Source organism: Opisthocomus hoazin, chromosome 7, assembly GCF_030867145.1.
Source record: "Opisthocomus hoazin isolate bOpiHoa1 chromosome 7, bOpiHoa1.hap1, whole genome shotgun sequence".
NCBI classification, from domain to species: Eukaryota; Metazoa; Chordata; class Aves; order Opisthocomiformes; family Opisthocomidae; genus Opisthocomus; species Opisthocomus hoazin.
The window spans coordinates 600,768-619,071 of NC_134420.1; the positions used below are offsets into that span (position 1 = coordinate 600,768).

An 18,304-nucleotide genomic window follows, 5' to 3' on the forward strand; every position below is an offset into this window, starting at 1 on the left:
CGCCAGCCTATCACCGCCTCGCCGCTCCCCAGCCCGCCCTTCCCATTGGCTGACAGGGCTACACGAGAGCGCTCAAAACCGGGCTCCCCTCTGCCCGCTGGTCTCTGTGGTCACGGAGGACTCAGCTTGGAAGGCGGGGCTTAAAAGGGTAAGCAAAGAGGCTGCGGGGCTTTAACGGCCGGGGAGTGATGGACGTGGGCAGTGGCTAATAAGAGACACCGCCTCGGAGGGCGCGCGCTTTGATTGGAGGAGGCCGGGAAGATCTTGGGGCGGGCGGGGGTCGCTGTGTCTGTGAGGGCGCGGCGGGCGCGCTTGTCTGTCTCTGGGGGGTGAAGCAGATCCGGCCCCGTGGGGAGCGGGTGTGGGTCTGGGCCCTGGCCCCTTGAGGAGCGGGTCCGGTCCCCTGGGGCGGTGGTGACGCTGCCCGGGCCCCGCTCTGCCTTAGGGGGACAGGCAGGGGGGCCTGGGGGCCCTTCGCGGCTGAGCGGTGGGCCTGTGCCTGTCCTCCCGCCCCGCTCCGAGGCGGGGAGCGGGCCCGGCGCCGTCCCCCCCGGGCGCCTGCGAGTCTTCGCCTCCCCCGTTGTGTTTCGGGCAGGGCCATGGCGGAGGCGGACGGCCCGACGCAGCTGCTGGAGGTGTGCGGGCAGAGGCTCTCCCGGTTCCTCCACGATGCCGAGCACAAGCACTTGGCCTGGCTGCGGGAAGTGGAGGAGCAGGGCGTGAGGATGCTGGATAGGTAGGGGCTGCCCTCCGGGGGGACCTCACCGCCCCTGGTGAGCTGCCACCCCCTGCGAGCGGGAGGCCTCGCCCGCTCCTGGTGGGCCGGGCATGGTGGGTGCTGGGTTTCACGGCCCGGGGACTGGGACTTGGCATGGCCGTGCCTTCAGCAGCTGGGTTTGGGCCTCGGTGCCAGGTGGCTGGTACGTTTCACTCACTGGTCTCTCACCCAACGATCATCTTTCTCGATGAGTGACCCTTACTTTGTGGCTAGGTCGTGGATAGTATTGTGTTACATGGTGGGGGGAAGCCATCTCTGTCTTCTGCATTTGTCTGTTCAACAGCAACTTTGGGGCTGAACCTGAATTAATGCCCAAAACGCCGTCACAGAGGAGGCGTCCCAGGAAAAGGCAGTCCTCCTGCCTGAAGGAAGACAATAAGGAGCCAAACAGGAGGAGGTAGGTGAGTCGGCTTGTTCTGGCCCTGCCGCACAGCGTTGAAGAGGCAAACAAACCAGTAACTGCTTCCATATACACAAGAGCATAGAACAGCTGCTTTTATTCCCTAGCAAATGCATGTAAAAGGGCGTGCCAAGATCAATCAACAGTTTGATTCTTGTGAAAGTTTGGGATAGAGTTGGCTGGTTTCCCTCATGTTCACTTTTGGTTTGGTGTTGTTTTTTGTCTGGTTAGAAACAAAGAATAATAAATATTCAATTTTCTTGTCTGTTTGGATTTGTTTGTTGTTTGATTTGATTTTGTTTCACCATGGTTTTTTGACCTGAGGTTGCTACTGGTGTTCACTCCCTAAACCTTTGTGCTGGTGCCTGAGAGAACCTGGGAATGGAAGTTGCTGCTGGTGCTGTGCAGAAACGGCGTCTTCGTGGCTGTCATTTGAGCTGGCAGGCAGGAAGGCTCAAAGGGGTTAGAGGTGAAACTGAAGTGGAAATTCCAAGTGTTTTTCTTAGAACCAGCTGTTCTTGAGGTTTTTAAAGCTAGTCCTAAGTAGACAATAGTTGCCTGCAAAACAGTGCTAAGGCAGGATGGTGTAGGGTATGGTTTGATTGATGTGTGGTCAGGGATGGCTGTGACGCTAATCAGCTTCCTTGATGCTGCCGCTTCACGGCAGCTGGCTGTGTACCTGCTCTTGTCCTGTGGTCAGTGGCAAGGCGGTTAAGGTAACCTTCCCTTCAGAGAAGCGCGTGCCGTGAGCTGAGGGGAGGCATGCTGACAGTTGCTGTAGTGTGACCCAGACCTCGTTGCTGGGTACGCAGTAGTAAACTGTTTATGCGTTAAGGCACTTAAATTTTGATAACCATGGTGAAAAACCCACAGAAGTTGGACAGGAAGAGTTAGAACTAAAAGACTCAGAAACCAGACATGGAGGATGGAGAGAACAGCAAGAATAGTAAGGACGCGTGGGAAGTTCATGCGTGTGTGTGGCAAAGGAGGGCAGGAGAAGAAAATGCTGCAGATTTAAAAGGGGAGAGCTCTTAAGACAGACTGTTAGTGTTCAGGTAGCAGCTGCATCGCTCCCCTGAGGAAGACAAGTCTTGCAGGTATTTTTCCTCATTTAAACGTGGTTTTGAGAAACATGCACTGATGTGACAGAGTGCCTGGGCCAGTGGTTATGCGTCAATGGGAAGTTCATGCTGCAGTTCAGCACGTTGTGCTCTGTCCTGTAGGGCCAGGCCATTGTTGCTGTCCTTGCACCCTTTCCAACTTTGTAGTCTTGGGTTTTTTTTGCTGATTCTATCAAAAAGTCCCTCTTCTTGCTAGGGGCCAGAATGAGAAATTAAGAGAAGGGGGCTGGGAGGAGGGCAGAGGCTATCATCTTAAATACTGGCAGTAGGACCAGTCAGTCCTTGCTGGTGGTCTTGCACAAGGGGCTGTAAAACCTTGTTCGTGCACTGCAGTGGGTTTTCTTAGCTGCCTTTTCTGGCTGTTGCACACTTCCATGTTAGCTCTCCATTTTGTCTTTGTCTCCGATCTCCACCTGTTACCTGGCTGCCTCTGGGTTACTTTGGCATCGGGAGCTGCGTTCCTCTGCACAGCCAGAGGTGTCCTTTGGTTTTGGGTTTTCCACCAAGTCTCCTTGGCTTGCTGATCAAGTGCGTGGCTCCATCCTCATGGCAAGTTACCGAATGCAGCAAAGGGCATTTCACTGCTGAAGTTCCCCAAGCCTCTGCGTACGTGGTCAGGTTTAAATGAAGTGATAGAGCTAGAGACAGTTACTGTTAACTGATAATTTTTTTTCTTAAATATCAGTAATTCAAAGAATTTGAGTCCCAACTGTGTAGGGTTTTTTTCTTGCCTTCCTTGGGATTGTGCTGTTGGGTACCACGTGTATGGCAGCATTGCTGTGTTTCCCAGCCTGTTCACAAACCCTACGTGTAGAGCCACGGATGTCTTCTCAGCGCTTGGGTCCCTGCCTCCCCAGTGCTTGTGATGTGTTTTGCACAGAGCAGCCTGCCAGAGAGCAGCAGAGCCTGCTGTTTCTCGCTGGGTTCTGGTAGGTCTCTACAGGGGAGGCTTCCACGCAGAGTTGGTCATGGGAGATTTCGATATCTTGGATCCGAAATCGCTCCCTGTGTGGATGTTTGTACTTTGCTCGAGGCAAGCAGAGTGGAGCTGGCTGTACCAGTAGGACTGTCCTGTCCCCTGGTGTCCGCTCTGCCTGGGGCTGTGGGTTACTCTGCAGAGCAGCCAGTGTCCCGGTACCTCAGCTGGTGTCCACGCGATACAACCTGTATTTGTGAGTCAGTCCAGCATGCCAGGCTGATAGCGGCAGCGACTGCAGTGAGGGTATGTGCCCTGCATTCCTGCCTGTGAGATAGAGTGCAAACATCCAGCAAAAAACAGTCTTGCAGGCAGCAGAGAGCGATTTCTAAACTGCTGCAGCTAAACCTGCCAGAGTGCATCTGTGAGCTCTCAAAGTCCAGCTCCTGCATTTCCCCAGTGACAAGAGATGGGTTGCAAGGGGGAGTGGTGGAGGGAAGAAGCCTACAGGTTCACTTCAAAACCTGTTTGCTTTTTTTTTCCTCTGAAGTCATTTGGGAGTGGCAGACTTCTTCATCACTTCACTTCAAATTTTTTTATTTAAGGTTGTCCAGAAGAAGAAGCAGCGTCAATCCAGTCTCTTCCAAGCCAAGCTCCCAAAGGCACCACAGCAAAGAGCAACCGCAGAACCCTGGCAGTCAGGGAGAAGAGGTGTCTGCGCCCGACTCTGCGGTGAGGCCTCAGGCCGCCGTTAAAACCGCGCTCCCAGCACTGACTGGGAAGTGGCTGGCGGAAGCACAAGTTCCCGTGGCGAAGGCGGGTTGTCAGGGCTGCCCTGCGGGTGCTGACAGCAGTGGTGCAGCCCAGAAGGCTGTTACGGGGCAGCAGCTGCCCGAGGGGGACGCAGCCACAGAGCTGCACGATGTCTCGTCCGTCGCTGCAATCCCTGCCCGCCAGGCAGCACAGGAGGAGGCTCCCGAAAGCAGAGCAAGTACCTCCACTCCCAAGGCTGCTAGAGATGGAGATCCTGCCGCGGTCCGAGCAGGTCCGTCTCCTCAAGGCCTCGAAAAGCTGCTTTTCCAGGACTCTGACAGCAAAGTGACTACAGGGAGATCCAAAACGCGCCGTTGCTCTGGACGCCGAAGCTTAGTGGGTGGCCCCCACAAGAGCCGTAGGGCCTCCTTGGCAGAAAAATATTCTCTGGCCAGAAAAAGAGAGAGCATGATCCGGAGGTCTATCAGCAGGGCCATTTCAAAGAAGGCAGCAGCGCGAGGATCCTCCTCTGCCTCCAGCAGAGTGAGCTGTAAGTTCCTCTCAGTTGTCGAGTGCTTTTATTTGGCGAAGTCAGCTTCTCGGCTTTCGTGGGGGGAGTAAGCAGCTGTGGAGCTGCTCATCTGCATTAGCTCTCTGGCTCCTCTTAGTCTCCTTGTTGGCAGGCCTTGTGGCTCCCACCCATTTGGGGGGCAATCTTCAGGTCCTCATCTGCTGTCAGACCACATCTCAGGCCGTGTTTTGCTGCAGCAGGAGAAGGAAGCGTCTGCTGGGGCATAGGCACAGGGGTTGGAGGTTGGGTTCCACACATTGTGGATGGGCAAAAAAACCAAGAGTGAAAGGGAAAGTGTGGTCTGGCTGGTTCTAGCCATGTGTGCATTTGGCTGATCCAAAGAGACTATTGCCTTCCCTGGGGAGGGGCTTTAATTTCCGAGCCTTCTGCCAGCTCTTCAAAAAATCTGTAGTAATTGGATGTCTCCACCCCTGAAATTTGGCTGACATTGGCAGAGGAACTTAAATGCTTTTTGGGTGAGGATGGGAGAGTAGCTGGACTGAGAACCAAATAGCACAGTCATCAGAGGAGATTCAGAAATCCAGGCTATTCCTGGTAGCACTAAACTCCTCATATCCTCTGTTCCCACTGCTCCTGGGATGGTTTTGCTGTTTGGGCTTTCTAAAATCATTGCTTCTGAAGTCAGATTGGCTTCTAATAAAGCACTGAGGCCTTTGGTATTTAGTTCTGTCAGCATTGAGTCACGCTGTATCTAGGCATTTGTTATAACACTTTCAGCTAAGTGGTGTTATGGGGGGAATGAAATCAGCCTAAATCCACCAGATCTCTGCATAAAACTGGGCAGGGAGGCAGGAGCTGAAGTCAATTGACTGGGAAATGCTATCTCTGACACAGGCAAGAGCACGTCTGTGCAGCTGGAGCAGTCTGCAGGCAGAGGAGCTGCTGCTTAGATCCCTGCCTTCCCAGCCTACACCAGTTTGTCAGTGACACTTGAGGGAGGTGGTGGTGCTGGTGTGGAAAGCTGAGATGAGCAATCGGCGTGTTCCCTGGGAGGAAAGCCTGCACAGAGACCCGAGCTCTACCACGAGCACGTTGCCGCTGTTGGGAAGCCTCCGAGTGAAATCCCCAAGCTAGCTGATGTTTTTCTCCTCCAGGTCAAAGCTCCTTGGACATTTTTGTGGAAGATGTGACCAGCAGCGTGAGGTGAGGCTACCATGTAAAGCAGGCAGGAACAAACCACAGAAAACCCCACAAGGAAGCTATATGGCTTGCTTTTATATTACAGATGTCATACTGGTTTTGTAACAGACTGTTTAGGTGATGTTGTCACCTGGGGCTGGTTGATACTTCAAAGTTTGTGCTGTTCAGGCACAGCGCTTGCTTTTCAGAAGTCTGTTCAGAGCGTGGTGACATTAATCACTGCATTAGTGTGAGGTCAAGCCTATACCTTAAGGCCGGAGAGGCTGCCAGCAGCTGCTCTGCCTGGTGTTGGCTGGCATCACGCGAACTGTGTCCTGCGATTCCTGGCTGTAGCCAGCCTCTGGGTGCCTGGTGGTGCTGGAGGTCAGTCAGCTGCTGTCTGACCGGAAAAGTGGGCAGGCAAGACTCGGCCTAGGGCTCGCAGAGCTTCCTTGTTACCTGCTACGTGGAAGTTCTGCAGAAGGGGACAAAGCTCATCAGTGTGGTGTTCAGTAATGCGATGGAATGGCCCATCGGAAGAATTTACAGTTCCAGCTCCGCGTGGCCTGGCTGAAACAGGCCTCTGCTTCTGGATGTACCTGGATGTGTCAGCACTTTCCTTGGGGTCCCATATGCTGGCTCCACCATACTTTTCTCACCTGTATCTCACTCTCTGAAGAGAGTTGAAATAATTAAAATAGCTCTTCTTTTACAGGCCTGGACCAGAACAGAATCCCACAAGTGAAAAGGTAGGTTCTAAGGAGCAACCTACAAACTACCTGTCTGGATGACGTTCTCGCCTGAGCTGATGCCTTGTGCTGTGCCTTGCCCCTGGAAGCGGGGAGTGTGGCCGAGGGACGGTTCTGCCACGTCCCTGCGAGCTCAGCGAAGGCGCTGCTGGGTTGGGCAGTGCTGCCCTTCTGGCAGTTAGGCAGCTAGCTCAGCTGGTTGGTGCTCTGCTGCTGGTGGGCAGAGGCGTCTTGTGCCTTGGTAAGGCCTCTTTCAAGACGGAGCTTTTGGAGGTGCTTGGCCAGGTTCCCAGCAAGCTTTTGCCTCTCAGCTGGGCATTGTAATTGACGTGTGTATTCTTAGCCTGTCTCTGTTGTATGGCTGGTCTGAGCTACAAAAATCAGGAGGACAGTTCGAGTTAATGTGCTTTCCTTGGCCGCTGAGGCTATGTACCAACAAGCTCGTGTAAGCCTGCAGTGCTGGCAGAGCAAAGAAAGCCATCCCTTCCTTTGAGCTGGCAAAAACTTGCTGTGTGGTTGTGCTGCGGACCAGCTGAGGTGAAAACTAGCCCAGCAGAGAGAGGAGTGGGCTCTGCTTCAGAGCAGCTCGCTGGCACTGTTGGGAAGCAGCAGCGGGAATGGGGAGATGGCTCTGCTCGGGCTGTGGTGGTAGCTCGGCAGGTAGGGGAAGCACAGCCTGCAGCCAGGCAGCCTCGTAGCGTGCTAGGGTGCTGTGCTGCAGCGGCATTCTCGCTTGTCCTCCTGTGAATATACCACAACGATGCTTAAAGTGCCTGATGATCCTGTAACCTGAAACATGTTAGAGACTTGTTTTTAGGGCTGGAATATCTGTAGTTTGAAAATTGTCTTCAAGGGGTGTAGAAGCTGCCTGTCGTTCTCAAGGCACTTTGACTTTGGAGTCTGCTCTCGGTAAAGCTCTTGCTTACTGAGAAGTGCTGGCACTGTCCTTCCTCCAGAGGCTGGAGCTCTGCGAGCAGGCCCCCTGTTACTGGAGTGAGCCAGTCAGTGTCTGTGTCTGCGCAGCACAGCTCTGAGGGGCAGACCCTAGCCTAGCAGGTGGATTGCAGTTGGAAGTGACTAGCCTTTTCAGGGCAGCAAGGTCCGTGGTAGCCTTGTTCTTCGGAGCAGCTGCGCTAAGAGAATGCTTGTTTCCTTTTCCTGCAGGCTCCTGAAGACATCCTTGTTTCAAGCAAAAGTACAGAAGCTGCCAGCCCTCCTGCACAGCACTTATCTCCTCCCAAGCAGCAGGCAGGGAGCGATGAAGGTAACTTCGAGCTGCTGTTGCTTTTTGTGCATGAAGCCCCAAAGACACACAGACCAGGGAGTCAGTGTAACGGTTTGGGGAAAATCTGGGACTTGTGTCAGAACAAAACCACCTCTGACCAGTCAGGGTAGTTTCTCAGCTAAACTTTTGATCTGCTGAAGAGGCGAGACATGCAATTAGATAAGCAAGGGCAACTTGTAAAGATGTCCAGGCCTTGAGACAAATGCTGTCCTGTCCAACTTCATTCTGCATACTGAGTGAGTGGGGACACTTTGAAAGGAGATTGCTGTCAGACCTGGAATCTTCCACCTAGTGTAAGGTTCTGCTAAAGCGCCTTGACATCCCTTTCCTCTGGGTTTAGCTGTGTGAGGATTTACAGGTCCTGTTTATTTACTGTGCCTCAAAGCAAGGAAGTGGAGAGAGTCAGGCTTTTTGCTTATCCCCCAAGGGAAGTGTAGGATCTGATAAGCAGCTGTGGCTGGAGTGGAGGGAAGAGTAGCTGGAGGCCATCTGGTGTGACAGGTTGTGTCTGTTCAGGAGGGTCTGTACAGGATGTATACTACAGCATGCTGCACAGGGTACGTACATGGCACTGATATTCCAGGTAGCCATCCAGGCTTCTGGTTTCTCAGTTTGCCACAGGGCTCTGAGCACACGAGAGCTGGAGACAGGAACTGGAGCCCTACAGGATTCCTTGCACATGATGCTAACCTCAAGTTTCTTCCCAGGAAGCTGTGTAAATCCAAACAGTGAACGCCAGAACAAGAACCAGGAGCTCTGTGCCAAGTCGCAGGAGAATCCCTCACGCATCTGGTACGAGACGTGTGCAAGGAGGAGGAGTGAGCCAGGGGTCTGGAAGGACTTGGGCCTGGCCTTTTAAGTAATCTGTTTAAAAAGCTTTGGGTGTTTGTTTATCTGCCTTGCTTCCCCCTTCCAATGTACTTCTGATATCATGTAGCTTTGGCCCAGTCTTGTCTCCTGGGAGTTCCTCTTGGCTTCTTGAGCCCTGTTTGGGTCTGGGACCCGGGTCTGGCTAGGGAAGCAGACACACGAGTTCATGCACAAACCAGCAAAGGTGACTAAGATAGCACAGTTAACTCACAGCTGTGACTCTGCTTGGCTCAGAAAGGGGTGGTCCGGGAGCAGTTTCAGAAGACGTTGCGAGTAGGTGACTGACCTCTTTATTTTTATCTTGTGCAAGTGTCTGGAATACCCAACTTGTTTCCTCACTGCTTGTATTACTGGTGTTTCACGTGAGATTTCAGCTGCTCTTAGCTCTGCCCTCAGTCTCCTGTCCTGGTTTTGCTGGGGTGAATTTGCTGTGGGTAGTGGGTGGGAAGGGGAGTGCCAGTAGCCTCTGTTCTGACGTGGATGCTTAGCACTGTGTGGTGGGTCAGGATCTGCAGCCTTCCTCGGGGCTGCTGCTGGATTGGGCCCTGATTGTGCAGTGAAGCTGTCCCTGCTGTTTTTCCCTGGAGTCAGGGGATGTAGGTGAAGTCATTTCTGACACAAGTAAATCTGTCAGTGTCCCAGGTATCCACAAAGCACGTGAAACCCTGCCGGTGAGGTGAGCTGGGCTGGCTGGTTGCAAACACACAAGGGGCTGTGTCCGTGCTGTTAACGCCAGACAGAACGAAGGCTGCTCCCTCCCTGGGACTCTGCGTGGAGGATGAGGGCGGGCGTGATGTTGTGCATTGCTGCTGTGGAGCTTGGGTGTTCCCCGCCAAGGGTGACGTGTCCCTGTCCTGTCCGCGCTCGCGGCTGGGCGGTGTGCCCGCCACAGGGCTGGCTGAGCTCGGGAGGCCCGTGTGCTCCGGGGCAGCCGGCGGGCAGAGGGAAGGTGTAACTGCACCTGAGTGCTGCTGGCAAGGTGGGGGAGCGTGATGGTCACCCAACGTGCCTCTTGCTAATGCCATCAGGACGAGAAGCTGTAAACAAGCGATGGGTATCATGTGGAACGGGCAGCAGCCAGGGGGTCGTACCCTTTCCCCTTTGGATGACAAGCAGAAGAGCTCAGCAAACAAGACTCCACCGTCTTGCTCTCCAGCTAGCAAGGTGAGTGGGTGCCATGGCCCTTCTTTGCCTCCCTTTCCCTGGCAGGTACTGATCTCCCTCCATCTCCTCTTAGGTTGTTAGACCGTTGAAAACCTTCCTGCAGGCTGTGCAGCGAACCCAGCTGCTGGCGAGCCCGGGGCCCACAGGCCGTGGGGGTGTCGTAAAGAGCTTCGTCAAACGCAATACTCCCACCCGACCTGATGTGAAGGTGCGTCAGAGTCCCTTCCCTCGCAGGGCTGGAGGAGGGGAGCAAGCTCCGGGGAGCGGCGGGAGGGACTGTTTACTTAGAAAAGCATAGACGTGTTCCTGGTTCTGTCTGCCATGAATCAGAGCAGGTCCTCGCAGCAAACTGGCCTCACGATCCTACTTCAGAAAGGGGAAACTGGTTGGTGTTGCCTTGCATCGCCTGTCCACACACACTGTTATTGGCTGGGGGGTTTTGGCACCGATCCTCAGACCTTCCTCGGATGCAGAGGAATCTCAGAAGCTCTATCTGTAGTCAGCAGAAACATTTTGTATTCTGGGGATGTTGAACCACAGGGAAGTGGGAAGGTTTTCTCTTTGCAGTGGGAATCTGCCCTTGTGTGTCACATAACTGGCTGCTGCGGGGCTGAAAGACAGGCAGTGTGGGGTCAGGCAGCGGGTGCCCTACTGCGTGCTGGTGAGAAGCTAAGAATGGGGTGTGTGTGCCATGAAGGGGGCTTCTAGTGCTACTTCTAAACCCTTAATCATTTTTTTAATGTCTCTTCTCTACAGGGAGACTTTGTTGTAAGTAATGACACCCTTAGCTGTGGGGGCTGGAAGATCATAACGGCTGTGCTTCTTGCCTCACGGACACTGACAGCTCTTTCCTCTCACGCTGGCATCCATGCAGCTCCCTGTCCAAATATGTAAACTGGTCGCACCGGTGGTGAGGTGGCAGGATCTCTCTGCAGGTGTGTTCTGTTGGGGCTGGGAACTGCTAAGAAACCTTTTGGCCTCTAAGCAAGGCTACTTGCACTGTGCCCTTTCTCACCTGTTCTCCAAGCTGCTGGTGTAGGTTACACTGTACCAGGCAAGGAGTGTTTCCTACAGGTGGTCACCTACAGCAGGACTGTGCTGTTCCTTGCAGAAGTGTATTCTCTGCTGCTGAAGGACTGAGGTGTTTCCCTCCTGTACCCGTGACTCTTCTGCTGTTATTAGTTGAATAAGCACTGTTGCCAAACCTGCATTGTTTCTTCCCTACTATTCACTTCCCATCCTGGTGTGTGGGTGAATATGACTCTGGCTTCTGTGTTTAGCAGGCTGCCTAGCCTCTAGCTGCCTGTGCACAAGCAGCCTGAGGGCAGAAACAGGCCCCGTCAACTGATACAGTCTGAACTCATCTCCCTTCAGGAGAAGGAGCGGCAGAGGCTGGAAAGCCTTAGGAAGAAGCAAGAAGCTGAGGAACAGAGGAAAAAGAAAGTGGAGGAGGAAAAGAGACGGCGGCAGGCAGAAATGAAGCAGTGAGTAACGTCCCTTACCTCCTGCTCCTTCCCTGGCTCCGCACAAATTGCCTTGGAGGCCTTTCCTGCCAGGCAGACGGGTGTACCGTGCTGTACAGTGCTGCTTGGAGCATTTAGCAAGTGATGCTGCCTGGGCACCCTGAGCCCTGCTGTTCATGGCTTGGGGCGGTAAGAACTGCCTTGGTGCAAAGCACCTGCCAATGTCTGAGCTTAATCCAGAAGTGAGCTGAGGCTAAGCTCAGCCAAAGCCAGTCAAGCAAAATAACGGTTTTCCCCAGTTACTGTGGCAAGTCCCTGTTTCCCCATCATCCTCTGTGCTAGAGGCAGACAAAGCTTACAAGCCCCTCTTGCATATACATTGCCCAGGAAGAGAGAAGAGCGTCTGAGGAAGGCACTGCAGGCTCGGGAGCGGGTGGAACAAATGGAAGAAGAGAAGAAAAAGCGGATGGAGCAGAAGATTTTACAGAACGATGAGAAGGTAAGGAGGCTGACTATGCTTTGGATGGCTCAGCACAGTGACATCTTGGCGAGAGGTGAGACCGAGAGGGTGCAAACAGGCCGGTGGCATGGTGTGTGCAAGCACAGGGCTGCTGCTGATGGTGACTAATCAGGTGGTGGGAAAGTCTGCATCAGAGACTGAAATTCTTTGTCTAACGAGGAGGGTTTTGTTCTCCATACCTCTGCAGTGGTTCTAAACGCTCCTGTTCTGACATGCAGTGTTTGTGGTGCTCTGCATTCAAGGAATGTGGCAGCATCCCTTGGCTGTCGTGTGAACAGGCCCTGCAGATGAGACAGCCTTACTCAGCTCGCAGTGCACTGTGAGCTGTTCGCAGGAAGCATCACAGACAGCAAAGCTGCGGTGCTTGCAGGGGATTGCAAAAGTGTGGTGGGAAAGAATAGCTACCAAGCATGCCAGGGATGCTCGTGACTAGCAGACTTGGCTGTGTGCGTGTTTGTCGTGTTTGGTTTTTAAAGCCTTGTCTGGCCCTCTCTTGAGGACAGGTAGAAGATGAAGAGCGTGCCAGGGTGGGCCATTCGACGGCTGCGTGCAGACAGTCTCTGCTTTGGCACAGCTGTTCAGGTTCTGCAGGCTTGAGAGAGACTGTGCCCAACTGACCCAGAGGCCTAGGAGCCTTTGGGAGAAGGATGGTTGCTTATGTTGAGGGGTGGACAAGTGACCTTTGGAAAGGGTCAATCTTGGAAAACAAAGGAATTGTGCTCCTTTCAGCCTTTCCCAAAGCCTAAGTGGCCACAAGTGCACCCAGCCGTGGCTGGTCTGCTGCTGCGGACATGCCAGTGTTTCTGCTGGGACAGGCAGCTCGTGTCCCTGGGGCTCAGCCAGCTTTCACATCCCCAGTGCAGGCTGCAGCTCAGTTAGTCGACAGCAGCACTGCAGGCAAAGTGGAAACCAGATGCTAGATCCCCTTGTTCTGCAAGGAATTGCTTACAAGAGGGAAGAACGTAGTTTGGGTTGTGTGATGGTCTCTGCGCTCCTTTCTCGTGTCACTCCAAGTGATGGGTGTCTTCACGTGGCCTGTAGTAAGTGGTGGACCTGCTGCATGAGGTTGGTGCTAAAGTCAGTGCACGTGTGATGCTTGCTGGGTGCTGGGTTCTCAGTCTCGTTAGGACCTGGAATATCCCAGGCTTCAGACTCCAGAAGCAGTCCCCGTCCTCTGCGCGGACGAGGCTGCGAGCGTGTCCTGGGGGCGGTGGAGCAGACCTGTGTGGCTCTCTCAGGTGCACCTCTCACAAGTGCGGGAAGAGAAGGTGGCAGAGGAGCGGAGCAGGAAAAAACTGTCGAAGAAGCAAGGGGAAGCTGACGCACGGAAGCAGAAAGCGCCGAGGGGGGTAAGAGCAGCTCTAGGTCCCTCCTGCGCGTAGAAAAGGAAAGGAGCAGTGGGGAACCCATGCGCTGCTCTGACTGGTGGGACAGGGGAAGGTTACTTACTGCCTCTGCTGCAGGGATTTTAGGGTCCCTGCTGCCAGATTTCTGTCTAGGCAGTCGATGTTGGGTTTGAACACAAAGGTACGTGGGGGGACAGAAGGGAGAGACCGCCCGAGTGGTAGGCAGGCCGTGGAAGGTAAGGAGGAGATCTAACAAGCACAGGTTGTCTCAAAAGCATTTGCTTCATATCCTCCCGTCTTTCCCTGCTTGAGCTGGAGGGTTACAAGGGCTTGCTTTCTTCAGGAGGAAGATGAATTCCAGCAGCAAGAACGACTGCAGAAAAGAAGAGAGGAGGAAGTGAAAGAAAGAGGAAAGAAAGTCTTGGAACTGAAAAATCTTGTAGAGCAGCTACAGGCAGAGCAAGTGAAGGAAAGGTATTAGCTTGTTTCTGTCCTGGAGGAGGGGACTGGCAACAGGCACGGTGAAGCAGTAAATATAAACAGTAATGCCAAAACTGGGAGGCTGGTGTGAGTGCCAGGCTGTCCCAAAGGTCTGGGGTGACAAAGGGGAGGCTGTAAGAGCGCTTGGCGGCGGGGGGAGGCAGACATGCTTTCCTCTATAACTAAATTACAGGGTTTTTTCCCCAGGGATCACAAACAGCGAGGGAAAGAGAAGGCCCCCCAACCACAGCTGGAGTCAGCCGTGTGTACTGAAAAAAACACAAAGGTGGGGAGCTGAAGTGGTCTTGGAACAGCTTCTCTGTTGTAAACTAGTGGGGCATAGGATACACAGACTTCTTCTAAGATCAGACTTGTTTTCCAAGTGCTGTGTTACTGTTTAAGGTTTAAACACTTGCTATTATGTTATTTAAAGGACCAAATGCAATAAAACTGATGTTGAGCCCAACATGTTATTGTGAGGAGTTGGAGTTGGTGCCACAGTAAGCCAGCTCTGTTGCTGAAGTTGGGGTTGGCTGTTCTCTCGTTAGCAGGTGAGCCTTCTCAGCCCCGTCACAAGACGGAGGACAGCCATACAATGGCGCTTTGAAGAACACATCCAAATGGCATTCATTGATACTTAAATGAATATGGAAATTAGTAAGAGATTTATTTTTTTCCTACTACATTCGCTCACTGTATTTGGAGGATGTGAATCCCCATAACAAACTTCAGGTATCATATGGCTTCATGTAACATCATTTGCATTTATACAAAGAATGTTATGGCTTAAAGTCAAGGCTGTTTGTTTCAAAATATCACAGTAACATTTTCTTTCCACTCGCTTTCTGCTCTAAAAATCGCTCTTCTGCCTTCTTCGTTAGTAAAAAATCAAACCCCCAAATCCTACTCCTCTTAAGAATCAATTTCTCCTTCTTTATTTGCTCTTGCTGCTCTTACTCACTAGGTCCGTGACATTCAAACTCCTATTTGTGCTATATAATTTTAATGAAGGTCTGAATTCTTCACACATTGCCAGCAACTGGGCTGGAGCAAGCCATAGCAAAGCTTGTCCGTGTAAGAGAGAAGCTGAATAGAATTGAAAGTGCCTCCAGCCCTTGCCCTCCTGTTAGCTCTTCCCTACTGAGCAGTGCGGGAGAAGAAACGCCTGGATAAAGCGGTTTGGGTTGGAAAGGAGTTTAAGCAGTGCAATTTTTTTCTCTCTATTAGGAAGAAGAGAGCCCAAAAGAGCTGCACCAGCTGCCTGGGCAGGGGAAGAGAGCCAAGCAACTGGAATCCATTGCTGTGACTTCTGATCCCTGGCTCAAAGCTTCAAAGGTGAGCGTGGGCTCTGGAGACCGTGCTGATCTGGATCTGAGCAAAGACAGGAGATGCTTTAGTCTTGGGTTTGGGTTCTTAGCTTTGAGTGAGTCTTGGGTTTAGGTTTTTTGTGCAGAAGATGCAGAGGGACTGAGGATTTTTTTGCAGGGGTGCTAGAAAATATGTCTCAGTTACAGAGGTAGTCTGGTTTTGATTGGATGAATATGAACAAAGAGTGACTTAATTCATGTGTCTTAGAAGGAGGAAGATGGTGTGCAGAAGCCCCAGCAGCAGCTGGGAGAGGAGAAAAAAATCAAGCAACCAGCAGCATTGGCTGCTGCCTCTGGCACATGGCTGAGCAAAACCATCAAGGTGAGTCCTGGTTGCAGCAGAGCCGTCAAACAAAACGAGTCTGTGGTGTCTGACTGGCTGCTGGGGTTTGGAGCCAGCCTGCAGATTTATGACCCATTCGCCGTGGCGTGGGAAATTGAATACTCAAGTGTGGGCTGCAGGGGTTTAACAGGCGTCTGTGCAGGGGGTGGGCACGTCTGTCTGCTCACGTCTGTCTGCTCGGGTGCTCGCCCGAGAGCTCTGCGTGGGGGGAACCGAGGGACAGCGGCATTTTGTCGTGGGGAGGGCGCTGGAGGTGGCTGTGGGATGGCAGCACATGGGCACAGCGGGCCTGGGCGGGAGCTGCTGGGTCAGACCCGCCCGAGCGCTGCCTCTGCCCGAAGGCTCTGCTGGCGTGGGGCTGGCTGGCTCCTCTCCTTGCTGCTCGGCTTCTCTGGGCTGGGACTCACAGCAGGGCTCTGGAGAGTGAAAACCAGATCTGCCGTGAAAGATGTCAAAGGGTTTGGGTGGCAGAGCTGTGTGTGCAAAAGCCAAGTACCGAGATGTGCGTGGTATGTTCTTCTAAGGCTTTTCTCCAAAAAACAGGAGGGGAAAAGGGTTAAAATTAGTTACCAAGTCACTGAGCACAGCAAGGGGTTTTGTGTTCGTGCAGATGTGTGTATACTTCTGCATTCCCTCATGACTTAATCCTGTGGGATTCAGGTTGCCTTCCTGGTTTATTCTCTGGTCAGCACCTCTAGGCACTCCTGTACCACGTACGACTGTCAGGGCTTCCAGTCACCCCGGTTCCTCACCGCAGAGCCAGGAGGTATCTCCCAGCTTCGGCTCCGCAGCTGCGATGTGAAACGGGGCCCTGGCTGTTTCCTGGTGGGGTGCTGGCAGGGTCTCCTGGCAGCTGGGGAGCTGCAGGGTGGGCACGCGGCTGCTCCAGCTCGGCAGCGTGCAGTCGCTGCAGTACGCAGTCCCGTGCTACGGCCTGGCCTTCAGCAGGCTGTGGTTTCAAAGCAAAGCTCAGTAAAAAAAGCCAAAAGGGTTTGAGCACTTCTGGGTTTTACTGAAAATCTCAACCCAAGTTACCTGTCAGGTGGGAATGCTGTAGATGTTCCAGGTAACACGTAGATCAGAGGCTTCCCGTACACAGGTAGGTGACCTTCTTGGCTCCCCTGTTCTTTGAATTAGGGATGGAAATCTGTGCAGATGATGCATCTGCTCTAGAAAGTCAGCGGTCAGCCCTTGTTTCGGGCCACCCTCCCGCTACAGTTGCTGGCCCAGCACGTGGCACTGGGGACTCACCTCTTGGCTCGTGGCTTACGCTGGGTGTGAGGGTACTGCCCAGTCCCTGAGCAGCACCTCGCTGTGGGTCCGTGGCAGTCTGTCCATCTCGCTGAGCGTCAGGGTGCCCGCAAAGGCTCTGACCGTGGGTCTGGTCGTCGGCCCGCCGAGGCAAGCTCCTGCCCGACGGGAAGGTCTGCCTCCTGCTCTAATTGGGGCTGTCTCTCTGCTTTCAGAAGTCTGTCTCCACATCCTACCTAGGGCCCCCGAAGGGCACGGGGGAATGGAGATCCCCAAAGGTAAGCGAAAATAACTACGGGATGGATCTGAACAGCGATGACTCCACGGATGATGAGAACGAGCCTCGGAAGCCTGTCCCTGCCTGGGCTGATGGTAGGTGCCACGTTTGGTTTGGTTTCTTGAATTCCTTCTCTGGGAAGCTGGAGCTTTCCCAGCTCGCTTGGTGCGGTCGCGGGTTCCCCAGGTGCTGTCCGGGAGCGCGTCAGACCCCGGCAGCTCTGTCTCCCGGTGCCGAGGGGGCTGCCGCTGCTTCCCTGCGAAAGTGCCCGTGTGTTGAAGTTAAACCAAAGAGCTCTGTGCACGTGTCTGGATCCGAGGGTGTGAAAAGAGGGAGGGGGGCTCACAGGGAACGAGGCAGCCCATCCTCCTGAGGGAGGCCGAGGTGCACAGGGCTTGGCATGTGTCTGGTGTGCGGAGTGACTGAAAACAAGCGCTGCTGGCACCCTGGGGGTGGGCGTGGGGCTCCAAGCTTTGCCGCGAGCAGGGGGACTGCTCATCGCACTCACTGCCCAGGTGGTGGGTTTTTGGGTGTGCAGGCAGTGTAACTGTCCTGCAGGCTCCTGGGGAAAGGGCGTCTGAAGCAGAGCATTGAGAGCTTGTTCACAGTGAGCCCGCTTCTCTGATGCGGCTGTTCCCATAGGGTCTCAGCTTAACGAAGCCATTTTACACCAGTACTATCACCCGGTGAATGTTGACCAGGTCTTCGGGCTAATCGCAAGCCCGAAGCTGGAGGACATTTTTGGCAAGAGCAAGCCTCGATACTTCAAGCGCACGAGCTCAGCGGTTTGGCATTCCCCGCCGGAGACCAAATCCGCCTGTGGCCCGTCGTGCAACCTCAAAAACTGAGAATGCAGAGATGTGTTTTGTGACAGTACGGTGTGTCAGTTTATTTTCTTAGCGTGCAGCCTATTTACAGTTTTAAATTTTTTTTTTTTGTATAAGAATATTTAATAAAGTCCTGGTGCAATAAACACTCCGTTGGCCTTTGTCTCTCCTTTCCCCTGCCGTGGGGGGATGGTGCTGCTGGATGGCTGACTGGAGACTGGTGGCTGTGGTTTCTGCTGGTGAAAATGCCGATATTTGGAGGCGTGATGTTGCGCCGTTACACGTTCCCTCAGACTGCCTGCGGAATCTTGCACAAGGAAGCTGTGAAACTGCTGTAGGGGAGATCAATATTTTTCATCAACCTCAGGAGCTATTGTTCCCATAACCCATTCTGTACTGTAGTTATGTATTTAACAATGCTGCTATCTGCAAGGGGCGTTCCTTCAAGAATTCTTGTGACCTCTCATTACTCTGAGCCAGAATCTTTCTCCTGCACTTAGAAAAATCTGCTTGGACAGTTTAAGCAACGTCTGAATGTCTTATTGTTCTGTTCTTATCTGAAGGAAAAATGAAGCCCAGGCTAAGTTCTTGGTCCTGTTTTCCTAGGAGACTTCAGCCTGCAGCCTCGCTTGGGCAGGAGGCAGGTTTGTTGGGAAGTGGTGGCTCGCAGAGGGTGACCGGTA

At 53.3% G+C, this 18,304-nt stretch overlaps 1 protein-coding gene across 1 annotated transcript; it reads left to right on the top strand.

Moving 5' to 3' along the window:
* Positions 1 to 363: 363 nt before the first annotated feature.
* LOC104330933 (inner centromere protein-like) lies at positions 364 to 17,733 on the top strand. The gene is made up of 21 exons (XM_075425729.1): positions 364 to 736; positions 1,062 to 1,175; positions 3,821 to 4,518; positions 5,655 to 5,703; positions 6,395 to 6,428; positions 7,593 to 7,692; positions 8,421 to 8,505; positions 9,612 to 9,747; positions 9,821 to 9,955; positions 10,504 to 10,515; positions 11,122 to 11,231; positions 11,598 to 11,709; positions 12,969 to 13,079; positions 13,420 to 13,550; positions 13,764 to 13,842; positions 14,105 to 14,179; positions 14,211 to 14,288; positions 14,784 to 14,891; positions 15,132 to 15,245; positions 16,733 to 16,889; positions 17,437 to 17,733. Exons 1-21 carry the CDS (start codon positions 600 to 602, stop codon positions 17,640 to 17,642), a joined length of 2,781 nt encoding a protein of 926 aa, XP_075281844.1. The 5' UTR covers positions 364 to 599; the 3' UTR covers positions 17,643 to 17,733.
* Positions 17,734 to 18,304: the final 571 nt, after the last annotated feature.

Coding starts and splice junctions, on each gene's coding strand:
- LOC104330933 (XM_075425729.1), top strand. CDS start 600: ATGGCGGAGGCGGACGGCCCGACGCAGCTGCTGGAGGTGTGCGGGCAG. Junction 5,704..6,394: donor GATGTGACCAGCAGCGTGAG/GTGAGGCTACCA, acceptor CTTCTTTTACAG/GCCTGGACCAGAACAGAATC. Junction 15,246..16,732: donor GGCTGAGCAAAACCATCAAG/GTGAGTCCTGGT, acceptor CTCTGCTTTCAG/AAGTCTGTCTCCACATCCTA.